This window comes from Coregonus lavaretus, assembly GCF_964263955.1.
Source record: "Coregonus lavaretus genome assembly, chromosome: 40".
NCBI classification, from domain to species: Eukaryota; Metazoa; Chordata; class Actinopteri; order Salmoniformes; family Salmonidae; genus Coregonus; species Coregonus lavaretus.
In genome coordinates, this window is record NC_140027.1 from 12,793,979 (window position 1) to 12,818,616 (window position 24,638).

The 24,638-nt window shown below is 40.4% G+C and overlaps 1 protein-coding gene across 4 annotated transcripts in view; it reads right to left on the minus strand.

Annotated features, from left to right (window-relative positions):
- The window catches only part of LOC311113580 (equilibrative nucleoside transporter 1-like), a 42,486-nt gene continuing 17,848 nt past the window's right edge, over positions 1 to 24,638 (minus strand). For 3 of the 4 annotated variants that reach the window (XM_084156829.1, XM_084156830.1, XM_084156831.1), the window contains 9 exons: positions 21,655 to 21,794; positions 17,781 to 17,915; positions 17,588 to 17,685; positions 17,019 to 17,097; positions 10,514 to 10,593; positions 6,500 to 6,608; positions 6,225 to 6,310; positions 3,486 to 3,685; positions 1 to 1,879 (listed from right to left, as the gene is read on the minus strand). In XM_084156829.1, the coding sequence (XP_084012955.1) occupies positions 1,768 to 1,879; positions 3,486 to 3,685; positions 6,225 to 6,310; positions 6,500 to 6,608; positions 10,514 to 10,593; positions 17,019 to 17,097; positions 17,588 to 17,685; positions 17,781 to 17,915; positions 21,655 to 21,794 (1,039 nt within the window). In that variant the 3' untranslated portion in view covers positions 1 to 1,767. The remainder of the gene's footprint in view (positions 1,880 to 3,485; positions 3,686 to 6,224; positions 6,311 to 6,499; positions 6,609 to 10,513; positions 10,594 to 17,018; positions 17,098 to 17,587; positions 17,686 to 17,780; positions 17,916 to 21,654; positions 21,795 to 24,638) is intronic. The other variant, XM_084156832.1, reaches the window with a different exon arrangement.

Genomic DNA, 24,638 nt, shown 5'->3' on the forward strand with positions numbered 1-24,638 from the left:
TTAAAGTTTGATTAAATGACTTTATGTATTAAAAACCTGGAAAAAATACACATGGTTCCATTTTTATATGCAAAGTTCATATTGACGTTTTGGTACAGTTATTCTTACATGACATTGAATAGAGTAGGTGACAATGACAAAGTGCAGTGAAGCATTAAAGTAATGCTGCATTACTTTCCCTTTCTTCCATATCTCATAATGGCAAAGAAAAAAAAACATGCTTAAATTGGGGGCATGAGTTATCAAGCTATACAAAAATGGAAGAGGTAGTGTACTCTTATTTGCTATACACAGTAACATATGTACATTAGCACATAATATTTATAATATTATAATATTAGCACATAATATTTAAGTGATACCCCGCTAGGCATAGCTTCGAGATATTGTTCTCATCTCCTGCTACTGTAAAGCAGGCTTTTTGAAGGCTGCTAATCATACTGTCGTAATTTAAAGTGAAACTATACTGTTTTTGGGACACTCCATTAAGACATTAACAATACACTACTGTAAGCAACATTTAAAAAATTCATGGAGATATGGCAGTTTGCAACGACAGTCATTGTAACAGAGCTCTTTGAGTCATTTCTTAACAAAATGAAGGCTGTCAAAATGACCATGGCGTGGAGCTGATTTGGCTTTGTCCGTGTTTGTCAGCTCTTGTTAGGGCACATGACTAAAGGTAGACTTCGTGAGATGACGTTGCATGCACGAAGTAAACACAATATTGGGTACATTTCCACAACAACTAAGAGTGTTGATGCACGAGGCTAAACTTATTTTCAGTTTTGGTCCCGTAGCTGTTTTGGTCCCGTTGTGGCAGTGTGAAGCGCACCCATGCACATGTGCAGATACCAGAGGAGACTGTGGGAGGACCTATAGTAGGACGGGCTCATTGCAATGGCTGGAATTGAATAAATGAAATTTGATCAAACATATGGAAACCACATGTTTGACTCCATTCCATTAATTCCACTCCAGCCATTACAATGAGCCTGTCCTCCTATAGCTCCTCCCACCAGCCTCCCCAATGGCAGATTCGCGCTCATCTCAATATCTGCGGTATTGCTTGTTGCAACGTCATCTTGCTGAGTCTATCTTTAATAGTGCACACTGCACATCACTTTCTTGCAGGGATTGTGTCATCCCTTTGTTGTAATGTTATTCATGATTACACTGTATACACTGTCTATTGCACTCATACTGATTAAATATATTTGCCAATAAATGGCAGTTAATATAGCCCTAAATTGTGTTTGACTTGCTTCGTATTGAGCTCATGGCTTCATAAGGATTCAGCTTAATAAGGATTCAAATTGGAATACTACAGAATCAAAAGGGAAGCACTGAATTGCATAGAATGTTATCTCCCATGGATAATAGGAACCTGTAGATGCCTAATTTCACAAACGCTCTACTTAGTTCAGTTTTGGTTAGTTTGGTAGCTGTCAAACAAATAAATCCTCACACTATCGGCTGTTAAAGGTAATGTTCTGGCGTTTGCGGAGACCGCATTCACGATAAACGCTGTATATGTCAGTTCAATTGGAAAATTACCTTTAAATAGCGCATAGCCGATAAAGTGCTATCGGATTGAATCCTGGCCTTAAGCTGCTTGCCACCTTCTGTTCTTTGGAAGACCAGATTTGAGGTGAATCAGTATTGCTTGTTTAAAAAAGAAACAAATACATTTTTGACAATTTGTTACAATGCAAGTGTTATGGGTCGTGTTTGGGTTATCGGTTATGTTCTCTACAGGGTGCCATTTTAGACCAGGCCTCTGAAGAGGAATGAGAGGGACGCTCCCAGAGCCAATCCTAGGGACAAGAAGAAGGCCATAATGGCTCCAGCTGTCTCCGCCTCATGAGGAGCAACTTTTCTGTGGAGAGAGAGAGAGAGAATGACAGCCGATCAGGGTGTGGTAAGATTTTAGGTGCAATCTCATTTCTGTCAACCTGGGAGACATTATCTTCTCGTAATGACCCTTGCAACGTGAGTAAACTAACCATAACGTTTTAAATAGACAGGAGCTCCAAAAACTGCACCTCACAATTTCTTTGTGTGTACCATGTGTGCCGTGCCTCGTCCTTCTAACAGACATAATTATCACCCTATTTCTAAACTTTCTAGCCTAGCAAAAATGGTAGAATCCTTGATTAATGCTCAACTAAGCTCTTTCTTAACTTCAAAATATATTCTAAATGTGCATCAGTCGGGCTTCAGACCAGGGCATAGCACCATCTCGGCAGTATCATTGGTTTTACATTACGTAGTAAATTGTTTGGATAGGAAGCAACACTGTGCTGCTCTATTTATTGACTTGTCTAAAGCGTTCAACACTGTCGACCGCTCTTTACTAATTCAAAGGTTGTCTGAGATTGGCCTGAATCAGGTGTCATGTAATTGGTTTATGGTGCCCACATTGATCGTGTCCCTGCTTATAAATATCTGGGCATCTGGATTGACGAAAAGTTATCTTTTAAAAAGCATATGGATGAGTTAATTAAAAAAATGGGCTTCTTCTTTAGAAATAGATCATGCCTCTCCCTGAACAGCAGAAAGCAGATCATTCAGTAAACTTTCCTGCCATTGCTAGACTACAATGACACCATTTATATGACTGCAGCTGCCACTACACTGAAACCATTAGATGCAGTTTACCACAGACAGGCGACAGGTTCAGTACACATCATTGCATCCTATATCAGAAAGTAGGCTGGCCGTCTCGTAGATCGATACACTGCTCTATTTTTGTTTATAAAGCCCTCTTGCACAAACTTCCACCGTACCTTACTTCATTGTTAAATTAAACGAGTCACCAGACCTGATCACAGGGATGGCTAACTCTAGAGGTCCCGTTGATCTCTACGGGAAATCAGCATTCTGTTTTTTTGCACCCTGTGTATGGAATGATCTGCAGACCTCTGTGCTCCGTTACCTCTAGGGCAGTTCAAGTTAATAATATGTTTTATTGTCACATACACCAGATAGGTGCAATGAAATGTGTTGTTTTACAGGGTCAGCCATAGTAGTACAGCACCCCTGGAGCAAATTAAGGTGAAGTGCCTTGCTCAAGGGCACATCGACATATCTTTTACCTTGTCAGCTCGGGTATTCAAACCAGCGACCTTTCAGTTACTGGCCCAATGCTCTAACCGCTAGGCTACCTGCCCCTTGTTGAGGAATGTGATTGCTTTTCTTAAATTGCTTGTAAATATTATGTTTTATTACGTTGTGTTTGTATATTTTGTATAATTTGTGTACTTGCAAAAAGAGGCCTAGGTCTCAATGGGATTTCCCTGTTAAAGAAAAGTTAGTGTGAATCACGCTGCATATTATAATCGTACTAATCCCGTCTATTACATTTTTTTGTCAGCAAACGGTTCGTTTGCTCACAGCGCGTCATTGCGAGAGGAAAATGTTGCCCTGTACCTTGAAAGTTTATCTATTTGGGTTTGTGCCCAGGCGTAGGCAAGAGGTCTTACTTGGGCCCAAAGCACATGCAGAGGCTGGCCAGGTATCCATTGGAAAAGGCAAAGAGGATCATGAAGACAATGAACCAGGCGTCGTGTTCAAAGAAGACAGGCAGGTTGTAGCGGGGCTGAACGTTGCACAGCATGAAGAGCGGCACGAAGATCACACGGGCCACCAGAAGAATGGGCACCAGTTTGCTGTCCTTCCCAGGCTGAAAGTGAATGGCAGAGGGATGTCAACACTACTGTACCTTAGCCACACACACCGCATGCGCATGCAATGAAATGCACAAGGATTTGTAAATGACAAGTGCTTTATTTGATAGAGGAAGTCTACAACTTCAATTCCCTTTTGAGAAAAACATTTTTATGTTCAATAAAACATTACTGCAGTGTTTGTTTTAAGCTGATCACCACAAGACAAGTTAGTCGATAAGATAAGGTATTTATTTATTTATTTAAAATTCAGGGTAGTTCAGTGTTAACCTGTATTTTCTTCTCTTCTAAAAAACAGATGGTAAATTTACCTCTATTGTTCTGATTTTTCAACATCACAGATTTTGTTTGCAAGATCAAGTATGGAGTATATTTGAAATGCATTTTCAAGGAATTTCTTAGAGTTTTTTTTGGCAGGCAGCATCTGATCAATAGTACTTATTAGTATTACTCTAGCACCTGGCGCTAACATGGGTCCTGTCCTGATCTTGTCACAATTCTGATTGTCCTCACATTTTCAGAAATGTGTCTAAAACTGGTATTAAAACGTGTCTCTTATCCTCAGATCCTCAAAAAGTTCTACATCTGCACCATTGACTGGCTGCATCACCGCTTGGTACGGCAACTGCAAGGCACCCGACTGCAAGGCACTACAGAGGGTGGTGAGTACGTCCCAATACATCACTGTGGCCGAGCTTACTGCAATCCAGGACCTCTATACCAGGCGTTGTCAGAGGAAGGCCCAAAAAATGGTCAAAGACTCCAGCCACCCAAGCCATAGACTGTTCTCTCTGCTACTGCAGTGGCACCAGTGCACCAAGTCTGGAACCAACAAGACCCTGAACAGCTTCTACCCCCAAGCCATAAGACTGCTACATAACTAATCAAATGGCTACCCGGACTGACCCTTTTTGCGCTAACTCTCTTGCACTGACTCTATGCACACACACTGAACTCCACACTGACACCCCAACACACACATTCTACATATGCCCACAATTTTAAATGCATTTAGGCTGAGCTTTCGGTCGTTAGACTTTCATCAAAGCATTCAAAAACACACAATGGCCACGTGCGTCAATGCAATTACATTTTAGTCATTTAGCAGACGCTCTTATCCAGAGCGACTTACAGTTAGTGAATACATATATATATTTTTTATACTGGCCCCCTGTGGGAATTGAACCCACAACCCTGGCGTTGCAAACGCCATGCTCTATCAACTGAGCTACATCCCTGCCGGCCATTCCCTCCCCTACCCTGGGCCAATTGTGCGCCACCCATGAGTCTCCCGGTCGCGGCCGGCTGCGACAGAGCCTGGATTCGAACCAGGATCTCTAGTGGCACAGTTAGCACTGCGATGCAGTGCCTTAGACCACTGCGCCACTCAGGAGACTAATCAGACATGATGAGCAACATGTGTACAACACAAATGCCAGGAGGCACATCAGTAATCAATTATCTCAGAAAAAGTGACTTGAGCTAGAGTTTATATTGCCTATATGTGGCCTCTGTCATTGTGTGTTTTTGTATGCTCTGATGACGGTTTGACGACTGAAAGCTCAGCCTAAATAAATTGAAAATTGTGCATTAATCCTGAGTGTGCAGAGATTCCTTTTCATTTTCAATAGAAAAACAGTTCAAACGAAATGAAATGCAGCTAGTTTGCGGTCTTTCCAGCTTCAGTTTGAAGTGATTGTGTTAGCTGTGTAGTTGGCAAGTTAACAAAGGGGAAGAGCCTCCATAGCAAACATTTTTGTATGGCATAGCAACTTGCCAATCAAACTAATGACAAGTGTGTAGATTGATGAGGGATTTAATTTAATCCATTTTACAATAAGGCTGTAACGTAACAAAATGTGGAAAAAAGTGAAGGGGTCTGAATACTTTCCAAATGCACTGTAGCTATGGACAACTGCAAAAGTGTTGCTACAGCTCTCAAAAACATTGCTGCCCTGAATTTAGCTGGTGCTATCGACAAAGCTCAGTGGGCAAAAGTTTTAAGTATAGAGACAACTTTCTGGAGGACAATGCCATGCTGATTTAAATAGATGGGTGTGGCTAAGGCTTAAGAGGGTGTGAACGATGCTGAATCGGTGCAAACAAAGAAGAGCTCTATACCAAGTGTGAAAATCTCTGCAAAATCATTCAAGAGCATTTTCTCCTATTTGTCTCCTAAGTGGGTTTACAGGTTAATCAACTTTCAAAGCAGCATAACTTTCCCTTGTTTCCTCCATATACAGTGTATATGATACACCATATTGAAGCTTTGATTCTGTACTTTTATTTTTTTTAAATAATAAAGCAAATCGCAATATTTGACTTAATCTCACATAAAGGTGTTGGGTCACAGATCGACTATCCTCCGAACCAAGGCTTCTAGGGCCTTCTATCACTTAACTGTGTGTGGAAAGCAAAATGCAATCCAGACCTATGAGCTGGAATCCTTACTTCACAAAGTTTGAATACGAATCAGTTAGTTTCAGACCTTTCCGTTAAAAGTGACCAATTTCAAGTGTTTTGTTGCTGACTTACCCACATACACACAGCAGTAAGGCTTCTCCCAACCCAGTCGCTGAGGTTGAAGAGCAGGAAACAACACACCGGGATGAAGTACAGCTCTGAGAGGAGAGGGCAATGTACAATAAGACACCACATCTGTTCATTTGTGTTTCATTGATTGTGAATTATTGAATATGATCATTTTGTAAAGGCTTGCAAAATGACTAGTGGTATACTCTAATATGGACTCATAAACCATGCTCTTATCATAGATATTCATACACACACACACACACACACACACACACCCCAGGTGCCTCCATCAGCGATGGTAGACTTGACATCCACAGTGACTGCTGGGAAGGTGCCGATGGTGATGGTGAAGGCAAAACACACAGAGAGAGCCAGGACCCAGATCTACAGTAAATGGGTCAGAGGTCAAGAAGAAAGAACATTAGACCAGCTGAGCCCCCCACAGATGCCTGCTCCCATGTAGATATACCCTTGACAAGCACTATTGTGCTTGCATGCCTCAGTTAATTCAACCCAAAAGAAAGATAGACAGCAGTATACACTGTAGAACTGTAGAATATCAAAAGTGTGATTGAAGGTGCTCTTTGGTGTAGGGATCTACTTTCGAAGTCATGGAAAAACAAATATTTAAAAAGTATTTATTGCTACGGCATTTTAATCCATTTTAAGAACTTATATAAAGAGTGTCTTGGTTTTCATGATTTTCCAATTCATAAAGTGAATTGAATTTTATGTAATACATTTTTTAAAACTCAAAAACGAATATGCTATGAAAGTGACTGGTCATTCCACATGCTAAAGACAGCTAAATAAACTGCAATTTAGTTATAATTGGGTCGTCCACGAAATGAGTGCCCTTTGATATTGTAAGTAGAAATTGTGCAGCAATATTGAATTTTAAAAGCATGTTATATTCAACGAAGTTCCCTTTAATATAGACCACATGGAGAATTCAATAAATCAGATTTTTTTTATATATGAATAAATTGCTAAAGTGCCAAAATTCTGCATTTTGAAATGTCCCTCCGTGCACCCTCTGTTACTTCCAGGAAGATTTTAACCCACTTAACACCAAGATCTCTCCAAGTTTTCACCATGATTGTAAAGCCCTAGTTATGTTGTTGCTTCGACCAAGTCATTTCTGAAATGTATTATTTATTAATTGTGATTCATTTTTAAAGTAAAAAAAAAACTACCTGTCCCTCATTTTAAGGTCAACCCTGTTCTGTGAACTGAACTCTCATTTGAATATGGTGAAACTAACTAATATTTTTTTGCAAAAGAAACATTGAACATGATAATTTTTTGTATCTAAAATTGATTGTGAAGCTCAGCAAAGTCACTTATAGATGATTTGAACATCATGTGCGAAAAATGCTAATATCGGTCCCATGACTTGAATGGGATTTGTGCCACACACTAGCATATGGAAATAGTGCCAAGTAAACTAAATCAAAGCATGGATTGCAGTCATACCTTTTCCATAGACTGCTTACAGAGTAAGGAAACCAATATGTAATTTTGGAATTAGAACATTTTACATGGGAAAAATCTTTCCGCTGTTTCAGAGTAATTGCGTTTCCTCCATGTTCCCTAAACTTCCTTGCTCCGCGAGAGAAGCAGAAATGAAAGAGAAAACTTTACCAATGTCAACTTGATCTTACTGACGCACATCGTTTTATGACATTATTCTGGTGAGAACTGCTTTATTTAGTCTTCTAGCTCAACAAGTTATGACAGAAGACATGCTGCTAGTATTTTATTATTGACAAGTTGATTAAGAAATAGTCTACCAAATGTCAGAAATTATAAGCAGAAAAACATCTAAATTAGTCTTAAAACCTTTTTTCTTCCTGCACCCCCTGCACCCCCTGCACCCCCTGCACCCCCTGCACCCCCTGTTCCACCCTCCCTGGTGACCTGCGCTATAGTTTAGTTTATTAGCATCCCTATTAGCTACTGCACAAGCAGCAGCTACTCTTCCTGGGGTGCACAAAAAACGTACAAATACATGACAAAGTACAAAACTGTTATAGACAAGAACATAAGATATTACATAAATCTTTTTTCTTTAAGAGTTACAGTGCATTTGGAAAGTATTCAGAACCCTTGACTTTTTCCACATTTTGTTACGTTACAGCCTTATTCTAAAATGGATTAAATTGTTTTTTCCTCATCAATCTACACACTATACCCCATAATGACAAAGAAAAAACAGGTTTTATTAATATTTGCACACACAAAAAAACAACAACTTTAATATCACATTTACATAAGTATTCAGAACCTTTACTCAGTTCTTTGTTGAAGCCCCTTTTGCAGCGATTACAGCCTCAAGTCTTCTTGGGTATGACGATACCAGCTTGGCACACCTGTATTTGGGGAGTTTCTCCCATTCTTCTCTGCAGATCCTCTCAAGCTCTGTCAGGTTGGGTGGGGAGCGTTGCTGCACAGCTATTTTCAGGTCTCTCCAGAGATGTTAGATCGGCTTCATGTCTGGGATCTGGCTCGGCCACTCAAAGACATTCAGAGACTTGTCCCAAAGCCACCCCTGCGTTGTCTTGGCTGTGTGCTTAGGGTCGTTGTCCTGTTGGAAGGTGAACCTTCGCCCCAGTCTGAGGTCCTGAGCGCTCTGGAGCAGGTTTTCATCAAGGATCTCTCTGTACTTTACTCCGTTCATCTTTCCCTTGATCCTGACTAGTCTCCTAGTGCTGAAAACCATCTCCACAGCATGATGCTGCCACCACCATGCTTCACTGTAGGGATGGTGCCAGGTTTCCTCCAGACGTGACGCTGGGCATTCAGGCCAAAGAGTTCAATCTTGGTTTCATCAGACCAGAGAATCTTGTCGAAATTGAGCTCAGGTGCATCCTGTTTCCATTGGACATCCTTGAGATGTTTCTACAACTTGATTGGAGTCCACCTGTGGTAAATTGAATTGATTGGACATGATTTGGAAAGGCACACCTGTCTATATAAGGTCCCACTGTTGACAATGCATGTCAGAGCAAAAATCAAGCCAATTCAAAGGAATTGTCCGTAGAGCTCCGAGACAGGATTGCGCTGAGGCACAGATCTGAGGAAGGGTACCAAAACATTTCTGCAGCATTGAAGGTCCCCAAGAACACAGTGGCCTCCATCATTCTTAAATAGAAGAAGTTTGGAACCACCAAGACTCTTCCTAGAGCTTGCGGCCCGGCCAAACTGAGCAATCGGGGGAGAAGGGCCTTGGTCAGGGAGGTGACCAAGAACCTGATGGTCACTCTGACAAAGCTCTAGAGTTCCTCTGTGGAGATGAACCTTCCAGAAGGACAACTATCTCTGCACCACTCCACCAGTTAGGCCTTTATGGTAGAGTGGCCAGACGGAAGCCACTCCTCAGTAAAACACACATGACAGCCCGCTTGGAGTTTGCCAAAAAGGCACCTAAAGACTCTCAGACCATGAGAAACAAGATTCTCTGGTCTGATGAAACCAAGATTGAACTCTTTGGCCTGAATGCCAAGCTTCACGTCTGGAGGAAATCTGGCACCATCCCTACGGTGAAGCATGGTGGAGGCAGCATCATGCTGTGGGATATTTTTCAGCAGCAGGGATTGAGAGACTAGTCAGGATCGAGGAAAAGATTAACGGAGCAAAGTACAGAGAGATCTTTGATGAAAACCTGCTCCAGAGCGCTCAGGACCTCAGACTGGGATGAAGGTCGACCTTCCACCAGGACAACGACCCTAAGCACACAGCCAAGACAACGCAGGAGTGGAATGGGAGAAACTCCCCAAATACAGGTGTGCCAAGCTTGTAATTGCTGCCAAAGGTGCTTCAACAAAATACTGAGTAAAGGGTCTGAAAACTTAGGTAAATGTATTTTATTTTTGTTATATCTAAAAACCAATTTTTGCTTTGTCATTATGGGGTATTGTGTGTAAATTGATGAGGGGAAAAAACTATTGTATCCATTTTAGAATAAGGCTGTAACGTAACAAAATGTGGAAAGAGTCAGGGGGTCTGAATATTTTCCGAAGGCACTGCATATATATTGTTTGTCTCATGGTCTTTTCATTGTTTTTATTCATTTTCCTGTAAAGTGCATTGTATTGCATCCGTGTCTGAAATGTATTATATAAATAAAGTTTGATTTGATTAACTGAAGCGTTACAGATTGCACCATCAAAATGTAAAGCTAATTTCCGCAGCGTTTACCGTGGCGTGAATGCAGTCTCCGCTAACACGGGAGCATTGCCTTTACATTTCAACCTGCAATAAAGCTGAACTTCAGCGACATAATTTACCTTCTTGAAGATGGTCAACATGGACACGTTTTGCTCCTCTTCTCCTTGTTTGAAAACTGGTCTATTCTCTGTAGCATTTTCTGAGGGGGTAAGGAATGTGGCAATCCATTAAAGGGGTAATCTGCAGTTCAAACAATAACAAAGCGGATACCCCACCACTGTTTCAGTAAACAGCTAAGGGATGGGGCTGGAGATATGTAACCACTCTCAAATTCATAGACAGAGCTATGGATGCAAGGAATGACCATCCATGATATCAACATTCAAGTTTTAACCATGTTTTGAGGCTATAGAGTGTTTGTTTACAATAAAATAGTTTACAAACAGGAGTAAAGCATGCTTCGGGCCATACTTACGAACATTAGAATAGGTTTAAGTAACATTTTTTGCTCTGTCTCAAAATGTGCATCAGCCAGTTGCACGTTATACAACGCTACATGTATTGATAGCTGTTCCCATAAAATAGCCTGGCACATTTAGCCCTAACCTGACCAGCTGGCTGGTGATTATTTCCTCTAACAAATTCTGCATCAGCCTATCATGGATCTTAGACTTTATATCCACCAAGCAATATCATTTCTGAAAATAGGTCTTGGCCACAAGAGGGATATTTTAAACCTCCAAATTCAAGGTTACATTTGTTCTACTTGGTCTCTCACAATTGTAGTGTGGCAATATTGCGTGATGCATCCTTGACTAGGCTACTAGCTTCTAACGTTAGAACAATTCAAGAGGCACGTTTTCACATATGACAAAATCCCACATTTTAGTTGATCAGTTTCACACACATTCATGTACTTTTAAATATAAATGAGGTGTATACAACATGTACGTTTATCGTACCTCCCCCAAAAAAGACAGAGCCTTATGGACTTGTCAAATAACTGTCATGCACCATTATCACCACCGCTTCCAGGTGGTACACATTGCTAAAGTGGTTGACTCAAAATCAACAGTGCAAGTTAAGCATGGGTTTGAGCCCCTTTGTGTCAAGCTTTTCTGTTAAAATCCCCTACGGTCTTAAGGGCCCGGGACCGGCCAAATTCAATGTTTCATCAAATAATTGTTTTATATATTTAAAAAAATTATACCTTCAGGGGTCCTAAAATAAATAAAAATAGCTGAATGATCCTTGGTCATAGGATCATCTAGCTATTTTATTTTGAATTTTATATATATACAGTACCAGTCAAAAGTTTGGACACACCTACTTATTCAAAGGTTTTTCTTTATTTTTACTATTATCTACATTGTAGAATAATAGTGAAGACATCAAAACTATGAAATAACACATATGGAATCATGTAGTAACCAACAAATTGTTAAACAAATAAAAATATATATTATATATTTGAGATTCTTCGAAGTAGCCACCCTTTGCCTTGATGACAGCTTTGCACACTATTGACATTATCTCAACCAGCTTCATGAGGTAGTCACCTGGAATGCATTTTAATTAACAGGTTGTTAAAAGTTAATTTGTGGAATTTCTTTCCTTCTTAATGCATTGAAGCCCATCAGTTGTGTTGTGACAAGGTAGGGGTGGTATACAGAAGATAGTCCTATTTGGTAAAAGACCAAGTCCATATTATGGCAAGAACAGCTCAAATAAGCAAAAAGAAACGGCAGTCCATCATTACTTTAAGACATGAAGGTCAGTCAATCTGGAAAATGTCAAGAACTTTGAAAGTTTCTTCAAGTGCAGTCGCAAAAACCATCAAGCGCTATGATGAAACTGGCACTTATGAGGACCGCCACAGGAAAGGAAGACCCAGAGTTACCTCTGCTGTAGAGGATAAATTCATTAGAGTTACCAGCCCAAATTAATGCTTCACAGAGTTCAAGTAACAGACACATCTCAACATCAACTGTTCAGAGGAGACTGCATGAATCAGGCCTTCATGGTCGAATTGTTGCAAAGAAACCACTACTAAAGGACACCAATAATAAGAAGACACTTGCTTGGGCCAAGAAACACGAGCAATGGACATTAGAATGGTGGAAATCTGTCCTTTGGTCTGATGAGTCCAAATTTGAGATTTTTGGTTCCAAACAGTGTCTTTGTGAGACGCAGAGTAGGTGAACGGATGATCTCTGCATGTGTGGTTCCCACCGTGAAGCATGAAGGAGGAGGTGTGGTGGTGCTTTGCTGGTGACACTGTCAGTGATTTATTTAGAATTCAAGGCACACTTGACCAGCATGGCTACCACAGCATTCTGCAGCGATACGCCATCCCTTCTGGTTTGCGCTTAGTGGGACTATCATTTGTTTTTCAACAGGACAATGATCCAAAACACACCTCCAGGCTGTGTAAGGGCTATTTGACCAAGGAGAGTGATGGAGTGCTGCATCAGACGACCTGGCCTCCACATTCACCCGACCTCAACCCAACTGAGATGGTTTGGGATGAGTTGGACCGCAGAGTGAAGGAAAAGCAGCCAACAAGTGCTCAGCATATGTGGGAACTCCTTCAAGACTGTTGGAAAAGCATTCCTCATGAAGCAGGTTGAGAGAATGCCAAGAGTGTGCAAAGCTGGCATCAAGGCAAAGGGTGGCTACTTTGAAGAACCTCAAATATAAAATATATTTTGATTTGTTTAACACTTTTTTGGTTACTACATGATTCCATGTGTTATTTCATAGTTTATGTTTTCACTATTATTCTACAATGTAGAAATAATAAAAATAAAGAAAAACCCTGGAATGAGTAGGTGTGTCCAAACTTTTGACTGGTAATGTGTATATATATATATATATATATATTATGTGCAATACCTAAATCAGTGATTGGCATTAATTTTGGTTTGACAATTAGGCTATTGTTGTTATAATTTTACTGTCAAAATAGGGCTCCAGAATTGCAGATGTATTTTGTTCAATAGAGATTCATTTGCGTACATATTCTTTTGTACAAATATCACATATGCTAATTCACTTGGGGCTAGGTCAGGTGGGGCAGAGGCACCTGCGGACAGGGCGGCTGGTGGATGCTCTGCATCTTCTGGGCATTGTGAATGATAAATAAGACTATGAATTACTTTTAGAAGGGCCGGGGTCCCTTTATAGGGTTGGAGGGGGGGCGGGAGTCAAGACATCATGGGATAAATTATGATACAATAATTATCACAGTTAGAATTTTGAAACCTCTTTTCTTCAGTAACGTCATAGTAACCTAGTATTGGCAGGATGATGCAATAGTAACCGTGCCATTCCAAACACAAAAACCGGGAAAATAAACAAAAATACATAACACACCGGAATATAAAGTGGATCATCCGATGTGGGAGGACCTTCTTTTGAGCCTAAAATGAAGAACATCGGCCCAAAATTGTAGGAGGAGACTTTCCCGCAGTTTAGAATCCTTAGCATATTATAATATAGATTTGTAATCACCTGGTACCCCTGCACATCGACTTGGTAGGCTACTGGTACTCCCTGTATATAGTATAGGCATGTTAGCCTACTTTTACTTGTTATTGTTATTCGTTGTTCACTGTGTATTTAGACTATTCCTCCTGTCACTTTTCAAAAAATAAATACATCTTTATCTTAACTCTGCATTGTTGGAAACGACCCATAAGTAAGCATTTCACTGTTAGTCTACACCTGTTGTTTACGACGCATGTGACAAATAACCATTATTTTGATTTGATTTCATCTTCATTTACAAGGTTTTGGCTGCACTTCCCTTCGCAACACTATCACAATAATTGTAATTCTACATTTCAAAAGAATAAACAATATCTCACCTGGGATTCGAACTTGCCGCAAAAGGTGACAAGAACCAGGAGCCAGGCTCACTAAACTGTGAGCAAATCATTCAGTTGACATTTTGTGTATGTTGTAGTACCATTGACTATCGCGAACCGTTTGACTACTGTTAAGGACGTTCTTATGGAAAAGTATTCCATCACGTCCATCTACATCAACATTTGTAATTGGCGGATGCAGAACTTGTTACCGGATATAATCACTGCCACCTGGTCAGGTTAGCATAGGGCTAAATGTGGCAGGTTATCTTATGGGAACAGGTATACATGTAGCGTTGTATCACGTACAACTACATCAACGATTGTATAATACCCTGTGTTACACGTTCCTACATCATACTGCCATGTTCATGTCCATGGTCTTTTGAATGGGCTTGGTGAGTATATGATCAAATTCATGAAAACGGTGTCATATAAGATACAGTATCTAAAAAATATATTTGAGTTTGTGGATACATTTACTTCTGTCAGATGTCTTTGCGCTGAAGACCATTGATCTACATTTTTGCCCATTGAAGACCATTCAAAAAGCCTACAAGGCTACTTGCATAGGGTGTTGGCTGATGCGCATTTTGAGACGGAGCATAATTTTAAACGTAAACTTTTTCTAATGTTTGCAAGTATGGACCCGCTTATATTTTGGGTTCAGGTGGGGTTAGACAACTACCCACTGGTCACAGACGTCAATTCAACGTCTATTCCACATTGGTTCAACCAGTGTGTGCCCAGTGGGTAAGATCATTTACAAAATAAACCCAGAATACAATTATGTCATTCATTTGGAATGGATAACCTTGCTTAGTTCATCATCAACAATAATTTATATATTTGCTAGCTTTATGTACAATTGATTATATACAATTGATTATACATTACAGTGAGGGAAAAAAGTATTTGATCCCCTGCTGATTTTGTACGTTTGCCCACTGGCAAAGAAATGATCAGTCTATAATTTTAATGGTAGGTTTATTTGAACAGTGAGAGACAGAATAACAACAACAAAAATCCAGAAAAACGCATGTCAAAAATGTTATAAATTGATTTGCATTTTAATGAGGGAAATACGTTTTTGACCCCCTCTCAATCAGAAAGATTTCTGGCTCCCAGGTGTCTTTTATACAGGTAACGAGCTGAGATTAGGAGCACACTCTTAAAGGGAGTGCTCCTAATCTCAGTTTGTTACCTGTATAAAAGACACCTGTTCAATCAATCAATCAGATTCCAATCTCTCCACCATGGCCAAGACCAAAGAGCTCTCCAAGGATGTCAGGGACAAGATTGTAGACCTACACAAGGCTGGAATGGGCTACAAGACCATCGCCAAGCAGCTTGGTGAGAAGGTGACAACAGTTGGTGCGATTATTCGCAAATGGAAGAAACACAAAATAACTGTCAATCTCCCTCGGCCTGGGGCTCCATGCAAAATCTCACCTCGTGGAGTTGCAATGATCATGAGAACGGTGAGGAATCAGCCCAGAACTACACAGGAGGATCTTGTCAATGATCTCAAGGCAGCTGGGACCATAGTCACCAAAAACAACAATTGGTAACACACTACGCCGTGAAGGACTGAAATCCTGCAGTGCCCGCAAGGTCCCCCTGCTCAAGAAAGCACATATATAGGCCCGTCTGAAGTTTGCCAATGAACATCTGAATGATTCAGAGGAGAACTGGGTGAAAGTGTTGTGGTCAGATGAGACCAAAATCGAGGTCTTTGGCATCAACTCAACTCACGTGTTTGGAGGAGGAGGAATGCTGCCTATGACCCCAAGAACACCATCCCCACCGTCAAACATGGAGGTGGAAACATTATGTTTTGGGGGTGTTTTTCTGCTAAGGGGACAGGACAACTTCACCGCATCAAAGGGACGATGGACGGGGCCATGTACCGTCAAATCTTGGGTGAGAACCTCCTTCCCTCAGCCAGGGCATTGAAAATGGGTCGTGGATGGGTATTCCAGCATGACAATGACCCAAAACACACGGCCAAGGCAACAAAGGATTGGCTCAAGAAGAAGCACATTAAGGTCCTGGAGTGGCCTAGCCAGTCTCCAGACCTTAATCCCATAGAAAATCTGTGGAGGGAGCTGAAGGTTCGAGTTGCCAAACGTCAGCCTCGAAACCTTAATGACTTGGAGAAGTTCTGCAAAGAGGAGTGGGACAAAATCCCTCCTGAGATGTGTGCAAACCTGGTGGCCAACTACAAGAAACGTCTGACCTCTGTGATTGCCAACAAGGGTTTTGCCACCAAGTATTAAGTCATGTTTTGCAGAGGGGTCAAATACTTATTTCCCTCATTAAAATGCAAATCAATTTATAACATTTTTGACATGCATTTTTCTGGATTTTTTTGTTGTTATTCTGTCTCTCACTGTTCAAATAAACCTACCATTAAAATTATAGACTGATCATGTCTTTGTCAGTGGGCAAACGTATAAAATCAGCAGGGGATCAAACACTTTTTTCCCTCACTGTATATTCCTTAAGAATCAATGGCTATATATCATGAATTTAAAAGTCCAAAAATGTATGTAGCAATTGCAGATTGCCCCTTTAATGTATTGTTATCTTCCATGATTGATAAAATTGGTAATACAAATATGTTTGAATAGAAATATATTCAATGGGTGTCTTAGATTTACTTTTCTATACAATAAAATAAAAAGGACAATTCTCTTATTTCTACATTTAATATTTTCACAAATATAAGAAACAGAAATTGCTGTCATTTTACCTTTCTTGAGAAGATCCAGCTTGTTCTCCTCATCACTAACCCTGTTTCCACTTTGGCTCGTATAATATTGGTAGAACTCCTAAAATAAGGTTCAGAATGACCAATTATTTCACACTGGGGATGGTAGTTAAACGGAAGAGATCAACTTGAATGGCTCAAATGGAGGTATTACATATCTTGTTTTCTTTAACAACACTGGGAAATTAATAAGTAGTGAATTAAAAGTTGTGAAAGGGTAACCAGGGTAACGGAATTACGCTGAGACTCAGATGTTTCACTTTAAAATGTATACCAAAGAAAATACATTGATTTCAAAGTTTAACAAACCATAAAACTCTATGCACAAGGACTACTTTTAACAATTTCCAAAGAGAATTTACAGGAAACACTGTGCAAATACAAAGTTTGTGAACAGAATAAAACTGAGGGAGATTTCACCGTAATTCTATTACGGTAAAATTGCCCGAAAGTATTACTTGCATTACTTATTATCATTGAGTAGACTCTCCTAAGCACCTTTTCAGCCAAATTGATGTAATAACATATTAAATCCAGAGTTCAGTTATTACCAGTTTAGGGAGGACCACATAGGATATTATGGCCAATAAGATCACTGCACAGGCTGTGATGAAGTATCCAAAAGCAGCATCATTTATCTCTGAGCCACCTGGTGAAGGAGAGAGAGAGAGAGTGAGAGAGAGTTGATTTTGAAATGCCACGGTTGCCCCCTCTTAAAAAAGGTGTATCATCTCTCAGACTTACTTGCGATAGCACAGATCATGGAGAAGGCAGCGAAAGTGCCCGCCAGGCCTTGCCCACTCATGATGGGCGTGGTGTATTTGGCAGGCATTAGGCCTGCCATGCCAAACAGACTGCCCTGCAGGATAGCGCCAAAGGCTGAAGAGGTTGTAAAAAAAACAGTCCAGTCATACAACAACAAGGAATTATCGCTTGACGAATGAATAACTACTCAGACAGTGATTCCAATATGCCCCAATTATCGCTTGTACACTCCCCTACATATTTATTTGGACAATGAAGCTAAATCTTTTAATTTGGCTCTACTGTATACTCTAGTATTTGGAGGTGTTTCATGAGGTGACAGAACAGAATGCCTTTTATTTGAGGGTATTCTCATACATATCTGTTTTACCATTTAGAAATGAAATTATTTGTCATAAGTATTTGAACAAATTCAATTATAGTGTATTAAATTAGTCAACATTTTTGTATTTGGTCCTATATTCCTAGCACACAATGACTACATCAGACTTGTGACTCTACAAACTTGTTGGATGCATTTGCTTTGGTTGTGTTTTGGATTATGTTGTGCTCAATAGAAATGAATTGTAAACAATGTTACCGCTATTACCTTTTATCAAATGTGTGGTGAGCCCACAGATTGTGGATCTTAACTTGATCACTCTTTTGTCAGGGAGAAATGTCCTGCTACATCAGGAAATTCAAATGAGCCTTGTGATTCCTTGAAAATGTGCAGTTCTCTTTCTATCCATGCGGGGGCAGTTGAGTCATTGGGATCAGGCCTGCTATCAAAATAATATTATCTCTAGGTCCTACTACTGCAACAGTGTTTCTGAAATGCAACCATACATATCAACCACCGTCATTAAATATAGTTTAATAACACAAAATAGATGTTGGTCTTCACTAGGCTATGACGTACACGTGTGAAGTGTATCCTAAGGTTACGAGTGACTTGTCAAAATTCAGTTCAATCGTGGCCTGGGATGGTCTAGCGGTTAGGGCCGTTGCCTTCAGGGCGCAGATATAGGCCTACCATGTCAGTGTGGGTTCGATTCTGGCTTACTTCCTTCTGGCAAAAACGACTCCCATTGTTAGGGCAGAGACATGAGCATCTCATCATTATATACAGATCTCTGACTAAGGTAACACCGACATCATCTTGATGTGATGTGACCAATAATGGTTGCAATTGAGATCAGCTGTGCGGATGAATTTAGAGCATATTGATGGTTTAACGAAACATCAACATGCGATAATCTAGTGCCATCAATGGTGGCAATAGGCCCCTTGTTAATAGGCTACTGTTTGTGTTTCCCTGGCTAAAGTTGATTTGGGCCATCAGTTGATTGACAGATGTAGGCCTACTGTATAACAATAAACTTTCCTCCAGTGTGTATGCTCGCCCAGGTTTTATAGTTAGGCTATGTATAATTTGCAGAGGTGGGTAGAGTACTGAAAATCTGTACTTAAGTAAAATTACTGTTACTTAGATTGTAATTTACTCAAGTAAAAGTAAAAGTAGCCCTAATAAGAAACTACTCAAGTGAGAGTAACAAAGTATCCGGTCAGAAAACTACTTAAGTAACCTACTAGTTACAAATTTAGTTTGGTAATTTTTTTATGTTTTGCTAAACTGTGACAGAAAACAAAAAGGAAAACAACTTAGTGCAATTGATTTGACATTCATTTATTATTTAAGCCTGCCAGCACCATCTTGCAGATGTACTCCAGCACAGAGGTGTAATCATTATGCAGATTCTGTTGCAAAACATATTGCAACAGAAACCGTTTACTCCAAACGGAAAATGCTAACTACAGTTTCTATTGGACAAATTCAGGTAGGTCCCTGTTTGCTTCCGTTTGGTTCTTAATTAAACAGTCAACGGTTTCCGTAATGAATACACCCTAGGTAGTCTCCAATAAAGACTCACATCAAACTAAGTTCGTAGGCTGTACAGTTTCAATTACGGTCTTATTAAAAGTTAGCTTAATATCTATTAATGTGCTCAATTTCAGAAAAAGGTACAGTGAGGGTGAAAAGTATTTGATCCCCTGCTGATTTTGTACGTTTGCCCACTGACAAAGACATGATCAGTCTATAATTTTAATGGTAGGTTTATTTGAACAGTGAGAGACAGAATAACAAAAAATCCAGAAAATCCAGAAAAACGCATGTCAAAAATGTTATAAATTGATTTGCATTTTAATGAGGGAAATAAGTATTTGACCCCTCTGCAAAACATGACTTAGTACATGGTGGCAAAACCCTTGTTGGCAATCACAGAGGTCAGACGCTTCTTGTAGTTGGCCACCAGGTTTGCACACATCTCAGGAGGGATTTTGTCCCACTCCTCTTTGCAGATCTTCTCCAAGTCATTAAGGTTTTGAGGCTTATGTTTGGCAACTCGAACCTTCAGCTACCTCCACAGATTTTCTATGAGATTAAGGTCTGGAGACTGGCTAGGCCACTCCAGGACCTTAATGTGCTTCTTCTTGAGCCACTCCTTTGTTGCCTTGGCCATGTGTTTTGGGTCATTGTCATGCTGGGATACCCATCCACGACCCATTTTCAATGCCCTGGCTGAGGGAAGGAGGTTCTCACCCAAGATTTGACGGTACATGGCCCCGTCCATCGTCCCTTTGATGCGGTGAAGTTATCCTGTCCCCTTAGCAGAAAAACACCCCCAAAGCATAATGTTTCCACCTCCATGTTTGACGGTGGGGATGGTGTTCTTGGGGTCATAGGCAGTATTCCTCCTCCTCCAAACACGGCGAGTTGAGTTGATGCCAAAGAGCTAAATTTTGGTCTCATCTGACTACAACACTTTCACCCAGTTCTCCTCTGAATCATTCAGATGTTCATTTGCAAACTTCAGACGGGCCTGTATATGTGCTTTCTTTAGCAGGGGGACCTTGCAGGCGCTGCAGGATTTCAGTCCTTCACGGCATAATGTGTTACCAATTGTTTTCTTGGTGACTATGGTCCCAGCTGCCTTGAGATCATTGACAAGATCCTCCCGTGTAGTTCTGGGCTGATTCCTCACCATTCTCATGATCATTGAAACTCCACGAGGTGAGATCTTGCATGGAGCCCCAGGCCGAGGTAGATTGACAGGTCTTTTGTGTTTCTTCCATTTGCAAATAATCGCACCAACTGTTGTCTCCTTCTCACCAAGCTGCTTGGCGATGGTCTTGTAGCCCATTCCAGCCTTGTGTAGGTCTACAATCTTGTCCCTGACATCCTTGGAGAGCTCTTTGGTCTTGGCCATGGTGGAGAGTTTGTAATCTGATTGATTGATTGCTTCTGTGGACAGGTGTCTTTTATACAGGTAACAAGCTGAGATTAGGAAACAACTCTCTGGTCCATGATCTCTTCAGACCTCTTTACTTTCTTGATTAGCCTGATTTATTTTTCTTGAATTTCCTGTATACGCAATTCAGCTTCTAGCTGCCATATATAATGAAATAAAACTCAACTCAGTTATAGTTATCCTGCTAGTTGTGAATGCCCCCCCAAAACAAATACCTTACTGTTGTATGTGTCATTCTTGCACTAACACTCACACTTGTATTTTCTTACTAGCACTGATTTTGCTGATAGATGCTTTATTGACAAATGGTATTATTTGCAATGACTGTAATATGTGGTTGTTCTCTCTACCTTAGTTGAATGCACTGACTGTAAGTCGCCCTGGATAAGAGCATCTGCTAATTACCAAAATGTAAAATAAAGACATACGACATTGAGGTTGCTGAGGCCTAGTTCTACTTTCAGGACAACTCAGATGATTGAAGGGGAAAAGATTTGACACGTTAAAAAGAAGAAGGAAGGGGGCAAAAAAGGGACCCTAGAAAGGCCGGAAAAACTCACAGTTTATGATGACAATCTTGATCATGGTCAACGTGAAGAAGGGGAGGGGTGCCATCTCTATTTTTACCAAGATGGCCGTCAGAAGAAACACCACCAAAATCACTGCCAGGCTGCCCATGATCCGAAACTTCTGAGGAATCCTGGGAGTTAGAGAGTTGGAGTGAAATTTCTGAGGTCAATCTTATGCTGATTACAAGTGGTTCTCCTGCAAAGTATACTTTTTACACTACTGAACCGAGCTGGGCCAAGCTGAAATGTGCTGGCCTGGCTATGCATCCACTGTAGTTGCTGGAACCATGCTGGAAAGGAAAATGTGAAAAGAAAATATCTGAGCTAGCACAGTGCAGATTGGGTCGGCACGATAGTGTAAAAAGGGTACAACCGTCTAAGTTGAACCCCAAAGGGATTCTAAACATGCCTGCTCAATACAGGCACACATTATCATATTAGCTTGTCCAGCAAAAGATTAAAGTCCTACTCCAGTCAAAGATTGTCTATTATATTGGCAAGATATTCAAGTGACCACTCTAACAATGGAAATACATGTTCTCAAAGATGGAAGGCAGGCGGGAGGAGGCGAGATCAGGTGGGACCATTCTAGCCAATGAGAGGGCAGATATGCGTGCGAACAACAGGCCATAGAGATAGATAGAGGACTCATATTTGTATCTGTGCCATTATAGTGTCTGTGAAAGCATTGGCAACGCCATTGAGACTTTCTCCATTTTAAAGTAGTACACTTTCTTCTTCATTGGCTGATTGCTCCCATCTCATAGGAATCCCCACACAGTTGACTACTTTAAAATGGTGGAAGCCCACAATGGCAATGTCCATACTAAAACTGGTTATAGCCATGATGAGTCCTCTATCTATCTCTATGACAACAGGCACACCTCTGATATAAAGTCATTTTTTTCCAAGTTGCCCATGCGTCCACTTCTAACAGTGCATTCGTAACAACCTAGCCATTACGAAACTTCTGTTCGTTCAAATAAGCCTCACGTAGCAATTTTTTAAATTTAAATTCGTCACTCTCATTGACCTCCATACAAACATTTCTCACTTCATGGGCTTATTTTCGTGGACAGATTTTGGGTGGAGTAATGCCGTGCTAGTCGGAAATTTCCGAGTTGCTAACTGGTTGTAGTTATTAGTGCTGAGCGATTAACCCAAATTGTTATTTTTGTTATTAACAATTAATTGACCGACATCGGTTCAATTACTTGAATACCATTTAGCTCTTTTGTTGTGAGCTCAACATGCCATTTCTCTAGAGAGAAATCCAATAATTCACAAGAGAAATCATGTCAAGAACTGTGTGCGACACTGGGCTGAAGGGAGTTGTAGTTTTTAAATATTCAACATAACCATAATCCACTGCACCTGTTCTTTCCAACTCGGACCGAGATGGATACACTTTTAAGCTTGCTATGATAGGTTAGATACACACAGACCGTATGAGAGAGGAATGTACACAACACAACAAGAGGGATAGAGACAGTTGGTGAAAGTATGCCTTATCTACTTTGAGGAACTAGTAAATGATTTAGTCAGACAGCTCTGCAGCATGCTTAGGCAGGCTAGCCTAGATAAATAGGATGACTAAAGACAGTACAGTTATGGGGAGCACAGAGAACATTGTTTGGCTGCTACTGCCTGAGCAGAGATGAGATGATGACTTTAAGGAATGAAAAATAATAAAGTAATCCAATAAAAACTAAGTAATATACAACTGAAATATTTCATTATTTCATAGTAATTTCCTATTTTTCTATTGATGTCTACACAATGTGGACCTCACTATTTCATAGTTAATTTAATGTTGAATAAAATTATCGAAACCAAAATCAAAAACATATTTTTTTATAATCGAACCGAAACCGAACCGACCTCAAAAGGCACTAATCGCTCAGCACTCCTAGTTATACACGTACCGCGTTCAACCAGTTAGCAAGTCAGAACTGTCAGCATTTCCTAGTTCCGACTAGCATGTGAACACGGCATATAACCTTTCGCTTTGCCTCTTCCTCTCTGCTCCAGTCTCATTTTCACCTCATTTAACGCCTGATTTACTTAAAGCGGCAGTGCAGTCCAAAATGTATATATTTCCACACTATGAGGTTGGAATAATACTGTGAAATTGTGAACATTATAATAATGCACTTTTAGTGTAAGAGTTGTTTGAACAGACTACATGAAATTCACATCACCAAGCAGTATACACTGACTGTACAAAACATTAGGAACACCTTCCTAATCTTGAGTTGCACCCCCTTTTGCCCTCAGAATAGCCTCAATTCGTTGGGGCATGGGCTCTACAAGGTGTCGAAAGCGTTCCACAGGGATGCTGACCCATGTTGACTCCAATGCTTCCCACAGTTGTGTCAAGTTGGCTGGATGTCCTTTGGGTGGTGGACCATTCTTGATACACACGGGAAACTGTTGAGCATGAAAAACCCAGCAGAGTTGCAGTTCTTGACACACTCAAACTGGTGCACCTGGCAGCTACTACCATACCCCGTTCAAAGGCACTTAAATCTTTTGTCTTGCCCATTCACCCTCTGAATGGCACACATACACAATCCATGACTCAATTTTCTCAAGGCTTAAAAATCCTTCTTTAACCTGTCTTTTCCCATTCATCGACACTCATAAGGGATCATAGCTTTCACCTGGATTCACCTGGTCAGTCTATGTCAATGAAAGAGCAGGTATTCCTAATGTTTTGTACACTGTGTGAGTTAATAGACCAATAACAAAGTGAGTTTTCCCTCTTCTCTGCCAATACAAGCTAGTTTTTAGGTTCCACATCCCTCCCATTGGGTTCCTCCAATTAGGCCCCTCTATCAGACCACTCCCAGACTGTCCTAGCAAAAATCTTGCTTGAGAAATTGCATTTTTGCTAAGATTTTGTTATTTTTGTTTATTTTTGACCATTTTAATTGAAAACAATCACACTAATGTACTTAATTGTTACCCAGAAA